Below are 7,767 nucleotides of genomic sequence, written 5' to 3'. Positions count from 1 at the left end.
TCTGCCTTTGCATTATAGTAGGAAAAGAGGGTATAACTCATGCAACGCTGGGCCTAAGCCCCAAGTCTAGAAATGCGTCATAAACACGCAGGCGTACAGCCTAAAAAAGAGAGCTAGGGAACCCTTCATCACTCGCCAAGAGCGGCCTCCCCTGTCGTGGCCTCATGGAAACACCTGGTTTCCTCTCTGATAAGCCTCGTCAGTGCCAGCGCCGTCAGTTCCTTTCGTTCAAAAACTCTCCGGTTTCTCTCCTTCCATAGATTCCATACGACGTATGCTCCCAAGGTGATCTCTTCCTTGGTTTTTTCTCTCGTTTCCCTGACAATGCTGAACTGATCCCACCGTTCTGAGACTGAATGTGCCCTGTCCGCCGCAGCCCAAACCGCATTGTTTTGCTGCCGAAACTGGAACCAGACCTCTCTTGCATATGAGCATTTCAGTACTATGTGGTTGGCAGTTTCAGGTTCTTGGTTGCATAGCTTGCATTGGTCATTGGTTGGCAGTTTCAGGTTCTTGGTTGACATCACTTATTTTCGAACGGAGGTAACACAAAGCATATATCTATACACATAGCCACAGTTATTAACACAAGACCTCACACATCAGGCGCAACGCGCTAAAAGAACGAACAAAAGTCACAGTGGAGGAGGATGCGCAGTTCGGGACCCGGGAATTCTACAGGACCTCGATCTTCTCTATATGGATCAGTTCCTGTAGGATTCCTGCGTCCCACGGAGCTGCAAGAAACAGGGGAGGACGAGAGGAGGAAGACGAAGAAGCGATCGATCGACGGGACGGCGGATCGATGCACATATGTATGTACGTTGATTGATCGGGCTACTTGTCGATCTGCCCGAGCTTGCCGAGGCCGTTGCAGTTTGCGCAGACGATCTGCGCCTGGTCCTTCCTGGCCGCGTTCGCCCGCAGCGTCGACCCGGACTTGCGCACGAACCCGGCGCCGTCGCACTCGGGGCACCTGCACGCACGCACGCAACACCGCCATCCACTGATCAATTGTATGCACACAAGCAGATGCCGATCAATCGAGACTTCAACACTCGGCCACGTACGTGTCCTTGCGGGAGAAGAAGATGGGGAAGGCGGTGCCGACGAGCGCGACGGCCACGGCGCCGGCGATGAGGTACGTGTTGCCCTCCGCCCCCACGTCGCCCACCGCGCGCGCCACCGTCGCCATCCTGCCGCCCGGCGCCGCGCTCCTCATCGACGGCAGCGGGACGGCGCTGCGCCGCGGCGGCAGGAGCCCCGACGAGGGCGCGCTGCTGACGGCGGCGACGGCGGGGGAAGGAGCGGCGGCCATAGTTTGTTTGCGTGGGTTGTCGGCTGGATCGATCCGGTGAAGTGAAGCGAGGCGTGCGTACTAGCGGAGTAAGCTAGTAGATACAAGGCGCGTCGATCGGATTGCGGCGCGCGCGGTGTCGATCTGCGGCCGCACAAAGCTTCATCGTCATTGCCGGGATAAGACGGAGACACGTCGACCTCTGCGCTCCACTGAGCTCCGATAAGGCGGGCCCGGCTTCTACCCCGCAGTCGGCACAGCGTGGGCCGTAAACCTCAGCCAAAGAAAAATAACCCGGGCCGATTCCGACAGACCAACAGCTCTATAACAGGAAACCAAAGGTTTGCCAAACGAAACCTGAATCGGGATCGTGCAGCAGCACTGGAGCGGCAGTGCCGGCCGGTAAGAGCGAAATGGAAAGACGTCAGAGATTCTGAATTTCAGAAGGTATCCATGCATGCATGGTGGTAGCTTGGGCATACAGAGGATCGACGGGAGAAGGGATGCATTTTGATCGTTGGACGGAACTATCGGGAGATGTTTCCCATGCGCTATATAGAGAGGAATGCCAGGATGCTTTATCAGTACGCCGTTGGACTGGTATTGTAGCCGAACATTTCATCGGGATGATGACATTTCATTTGCCATCATGTCGTCATCTCCCCATGCTCTTCTCCTCACCAGTCAATAACCCCTTTCACTCTAGAAGGAACAAAGAGGGATTGGTGGAAATTATTGGTGTATTGCTTGAGCCTCATGGCTATATATATGAGTACATGATCATTTTAGAGTACAAGACAAACTGGTGCGTTGAAAAGAAGACAGTGTTGGCGAGGCACTGCGCCGGGTTTGCCAAGCCCAGGGACACGTCTTGGACGAAGGCACACGTCGGTATTGTGAGCACCGCACATGCGTGGATGGATAAAGTCGATGTTGACGAGAGGCCGCACCAGCCTTGCATACCCGGGGACACATCATGGACGAAGGAACGCGTCGGTGTTTCCAGCACTGAGCATGCGTAGACGGGAACCGGATACAGGTTGTATCTTGTATGCCATGTCGAGGGGGCTAGCAGAGAAGGATATGACGACGGTTGCGGCGCCAAGCAGTGTCGTGCCGATGTCGTCTGCAGTTGTCAAAGTAGGTGAAGTGGTCGGGGAAGAAGACGGCGATGCTGGCAATGAGTTGGTGTTGGGCGAAGATGAAGAGGTGGACGGCGATGTAGTCGGCCCAGAGGCAGCCCGTGGGGGGCACGTCGATCGCCGGTGTTAGAGTTTGAGCTGTTCATCTTATGTAATCTTAACCTATCTCTATCTCTTTCTTCTCCCGTAGCTATCCCTGTCTCCTAAACCGAACCAGATCGGTATTCTCTCTGGACTTGTACGCTACGGCAAGGCAGGTTCGCCCCAATATAAATACATACGATGCGGCTCCCTCGAGGAGTAGGAACGCTTATACCTAATCTTACATGGTATATAGAGCTAGCCTCTTCCCTATCATCTAGCGACACAACAAAAACAACCAGAACCCTAGCGCCCTTCCTTCGTCAGAATCATGAGTTCCAGCGTCGTCGGCCTCAACCTCGGTGCTCCTCCAACAGAGAAGCTCGCAAGGGGGAATTACCTCTTATGGAAGGCAAGTTCTGCCGGCCCTGCGAGGCGCGCAGGTGACCGGTCTTCTCGACGGCAGCGATGCAGCGCCGCCGAAAACAGTGGAGGTCGCCAAGGCGGACAACACCACGGCCATCGAGCCGAACCCACTGTATAGTCCATGGATTGCCAAAGATCAGCAGGTCCTAAGTTATCTGCTGAATTCGCTCACTCCAGAAATCCTCGCGCAAGTTATCGGTAAGGAAAGTACCCTTGATCTATGGACCGCCCTTACCACGATCTTTGCTGCGCAGTCGCAATCGCGAATAACAAACTTGAGGATCGCCATCGCCAACACCAGGAAGGGCAACATGTCCAGCAATGCCTTCATCGCCAAGATGAAGAGCCTCAGAGACGAGCTTGCGGCAGCAGGTCGTCCGGTGACAGATGGAGAGATGGTGGACTACATCCTCGCCGGACTCGATAGGGATTACGATCCCATCGTCGCAGCAGTTGGCGCCATAAAAAACTCCATCACGGTTGATGACCTTTTCTCGCATATTTCCGCCTTCGATCAGAGGATGGAGATGCTAGGCGACGGACCAGGCTTTCGTTCGTCAGATAACGCCGTGTACAGGGGACGCGGCCAGTATCAGGGCAGAGGAGGCCGCGGACGAAGAGGACGTGGTCGTTCTGACCGTGCTCCTTCTCCTTTTGTTCGCAACGGTGGAAACAGCGGCTACCAGCAGCGTCAACGCCAGCCACCACCACAGCAGTATCAGCAGCAACATGAGGATGATTACCCCGAGTGCCAGATATGTTACAAATACCATGCTGGTGGCGCCAGGGACTGCTGGGATCGGTACAAGGAAGATCGTCAGGAAAAGAAGAAGGTCAACCTCGTCACCAACTCATATGGCATCGACACTAACTGGTATGCAGATTCGGGAGCTACCGAGCATACCACAGGAGACTTGACAAGTTGACGATGCGGGAGAAGTATCATGGAGGTGATCAAGTGCACACGACAAGTGGAGCTGGTGTGGATATTACTCACATTGGTAACTCAATTGTTAAAACCCCTCAGAAAAATTTTCATCTAAACAATGTCTTACATATCCCTCATGCATCGAAAAATCTTGTCTTTCTTCATGGTTTTACACTTGACAATAATGTTCTCATCATATTCTATCCTTATTCTTTTGTGATTAAGGATTTGGCAACGAGGAGAGTCATTCTTAGAGGAAGATGCGAGGGAGGTCTTTATCCAATCATATCATCTTCTTCTTCGCCGGAGTCAAATAAACAAGCTTGGAGTGTCACCAAACCATCTTCAGAGAAGTGGCTGTTGGGTTTCGTAGTAATTTCAAAAAAATTCCTACGTACACGCAAGATCATGTGATGCATAGCAACGAGGGGAGAGTGTTGTCTACGTACCCAACGCAGACCGACTGCGGAAGCGATGACACGACGTAGAGGAAGTAGTCGTACGTCTTCACGATCCAACCGATCAAGCACCGAAACTACGGCACCTCCGAGTTCGAGCACACGTTCAGCTCGATGACGATCCCCGAACTCCGATCCAGCAAAGTGTCGGGGAAGAGTTCCGTCAGCACGACGGCGTGGTGACGATCTTGATGAACTACAGCAGCAGGGCTTCGCCTAAACTCTGCTACAGTATTATCGAGGTATATGGTGGCAGGGGGCACCGCACACGGCTAAGGAATAGATCACGTGGATCAACTTGTGTGTTCTAGGGTGCCTCTACCTCAGTATATAAAGGAGCCAAGGGGGGAGGGGGGCGCCGGCCAGGGAGAGGGCGCAGGAGGAGTCCTACTCCTTCCGGGAGTAGGACTCCCCCCCCCCCCAATCCTATTCCAACTAGGATTCCCCAAGGGGGGGAAAGAGAGAGAGGGGGGCCGGCCACCTTCTCCTAGTCCTAATAGGACTAGGGGAGGGGGAAGTGGCGCAGCCACCTTGGGCTGCCCCTTTCTCCTTTCCACTAAGGCCCATGAAGGCCCATATGGCTCCCGGGGGGTTCCGGTAACCTCCCGGTAACCGGGCACCGCACACGGCTAAGGAATAGATCACGTGGATCAACTTGTGTGTTCTAGGGTGCCTCTACCTCAGTATATAAAGGAGCCAAGGGGGGAGGGGGGCGCCGGCCAGGGAGAGGGCGCAGGAGGAGTCCTACTCCTTCCGGGAGTAGGACTCCCCCCCCCCAATCCTATTCCAACTAGGATTCCCCAAGGGGGGAAAGAGAGAGAGGGGGGCCGGCCACCTTCTCCTAGTCCTAATAGGACTAGGGGAGGGGGAAGGTGCACAGCCACCTTGGGCTGCCCCTTTCTCCTTTCCACTAAGGCCCATGTAGTCCCATATGGCGCCGGGGGGGTTCCGGTAACCTCCCGGTAACCCGGTAAATATCCCGATTTACCCGGACACTTCGATGTCCAAACATAGGCTTCCAATATATCAATCTTTACGTCTCGACCATTTCGAGACTCCTCGTCATGTCCGTGATCACATCCGGGACTCCGACAACCTTCGGTACATCAAATATAAACTCATAATATCTGTCATCGTACCTTAAGCGTGCGGACCCTACGGGTTTGAGACAATGTAGACATGACCAAGACACGTCTCCGGTCAATAACCAATAGCGGACCTGGATGCCCATATTGGGCTCCTACATATTCTACGAAGATCTTTATCGGTCAGACCGCATAACAACATACGTTGTTCCCTTTGTCATCGGTATGTTACTTGCCCGATTCGATCGTCGGTATCAATACCTAGTTCAATCTCGTTACCGGCAAGTCTCTTTACTCGTTCCGTAATACATCATCTCACAACTAACATATTAGTTGTAATGCTTGCAAGGCTTATGTGATGTGTATTACCGAGAGGGCCCAGAGATACCTCTCCAATAATCGGAGTGACAAATCCTAATCTCGAAATACGCCAACCCAACATCTACCTTTGGAGACACCTGTAATGCTCCTTTATAATCACCCAGTTACGTTGTGACGTTTGGTAGCACCCAAAGTGTTCCTCCGGTAAATGGGAGTTGCATAATCTCATAGTCATAGGAACATGTATAAGTCATGAAGAAAGCAATAGCAACATACTAAACGATCGGGTGCTAAGCTAATGGAATGGGTCATGTCAATCAGATCATTCAACTAATGATGTGACCTCGTTAATCAAATAACAACTCATTGTTCATGGTCAGGAAACATAACCATCTTTGATTAATGAGCTAGTCAAGTAGAGGCATACAAGTGACACTTTGTTTGTCTATGTATTCACACATGTATTATGTTTCCGGTTAATACAATTCTAGCATGAATAATAAACATTTATCATGATTATAAGGAAATAAATAATACCTTTATTATTGCCTCTAGGGCATATTTCCTTCAGTCTCCCACTTGCACTAGAGTCAATAATCTAGATTACACTGTAATTAATCTAACACCCATGGAGTTTTGGTGCTGATCATGTTTTGCTCGTGGAAGAGGCTTAGTCAACGGGTCTGCAACATTCAGATCCGTATGTATCTTGCAAATCTCTATGTTTCCCACCTGGACTAGATCCCGGATTGAGTTGAAGCATCTCTTGATGTGTTTGGTCCTTTTGTGAAATCTGGATTCCTTTGCCAAGGCAATTGCACCAGTATTGTCAAAAAAGATTTTCATTGGACCCGATGCATTAGGTATGACACCTAGATCGGATATGAACTCCTTCATCCAGACTCCTTCGTTCGCTGCTTCCGAAGCAGCTATGTACTCCGCTTCACATGTAGATCCCGCTACGATGCTTTGTTTAGAACTGCACCAACTGACAGCTCCACCGTTTAATGTAAACACGTATCCGGTTTGCGATTTAGAATCGTCCGGATCAGTGTCAAAGCTTGCATCAACGTAACCTTTTACGGTGAGCTCTTTGTCACCTCCATATACGAGAAACATATCCTTAGTCCTTTTCAGGTATTTCAGGATGTTCTTGACCGCTGACACTTTGTTTGTCTATGTATTCACACATGTATTATGTTTCCGGTTAATACAATTCTAGCATGAATAATAAACATTTATCATGATTATAAGGAAATAAATAATAACTTTATTATTGCCTCTAGGGCATATTTCCTTCAGTCTCCCACTTGCACTAGAGTCAATAATCTAGATTACACTGTAATGAATGTAACACCCATGGAGCTCTGGTGCTGATCATGTTTTGCTCGTGGAAGAGGCTTAGTCAATGGGTCTGCAACATTCAGATCCGTATGTATCTTGCAAATCTCTATGTCTCCCACCTGGACTAGATCCCGGATGGAGTTGAAGCGTCTCTTGATGTGTTTGGTCCTTCTGTGAAATCTGGATTCCTTTGCCAAGGCAATTGCACCAGTATTGTCACAAAAGATTTTCATTAGACCCGATGCATTAGGTATGACACCTAGATCGGATATGAACTCCTTCATCCAGACTCCTTCGTTCGCTGCTTCCGAAGCAGCTATGTACTCCGCTTCACATGTTGATCCTGCTACGACGCTTTGTTTAGAACTGCACCAACTGACAGCACCACCGTTTAATGTAAACACGTATCCGGTTTGCGATTTAGAATCATCCGGATCAGTGTCAAAGCTTGCATCAACGTAACCTTTTACGGTGAGCTCTTTGTCACCTCCATATACGAGAAACATATCCTTAGTCCTTTTCAAGTATTTCAGGATGTTCTTGACCGCTGTCCAGTGATCCACTCCTGGATTACTTTGGTACCTCCCTGCTAAACTTATAGCAAGGCACACATCAGGTCTGGTACACAGCATTGCATACATGATACAGCCTATGGCTGATGCATAGGGAACATCTTTCATATTCT

At 50.5% G+C, this 7,767-nt stretch overlaps 1 protein-coding gene across 1 annotated transcript; it reads right to left on the bottom strand.

The window, feature by feature from the left end:
- Positions 1–544: 544 nt before the first annotated feature.
- On the bottom strand, positions 545–1,428 carry LOC125543450. Its single transcript, XM_048706811.1, has 2 exons — positions 1,071–1,428; positions 545–976 (listed from the first exon to the last, which is right to left on the bottom strand). The coding sequence occupies exons 1-2, from the start codon at positions 1,316–1,318 to the stop codon at positions 838–840; spliced, it is 387 nt and encodes a 128-aa protein (XP_048562768.1). The 5' UTR covers positions 1,319–1,428; the 3' UTR covers positions 545–837.
- Between the last annotated feature and the right edge of the window lie 6,339 nt (positions 1,429–7,767).

Source organism: Triticum urartu, chromosome 1 (genome assembly GCF_003073215.2).
Source record: "Triticum urartu cultivar G1812 chromosome 1, Tu2.1, whole genome shotgun sequence".
NCBI lineage: Eukaryota > Viridiplantae > Streptophyta > Magnoliopsida > Poales > Poaceae > Triticum > Triticum urartu.
The sequence above is the reverse complement of the archived record's forward strand: the minus strand, read 5'-3'. Positions and strand labels throughout refer to the sequence as shown.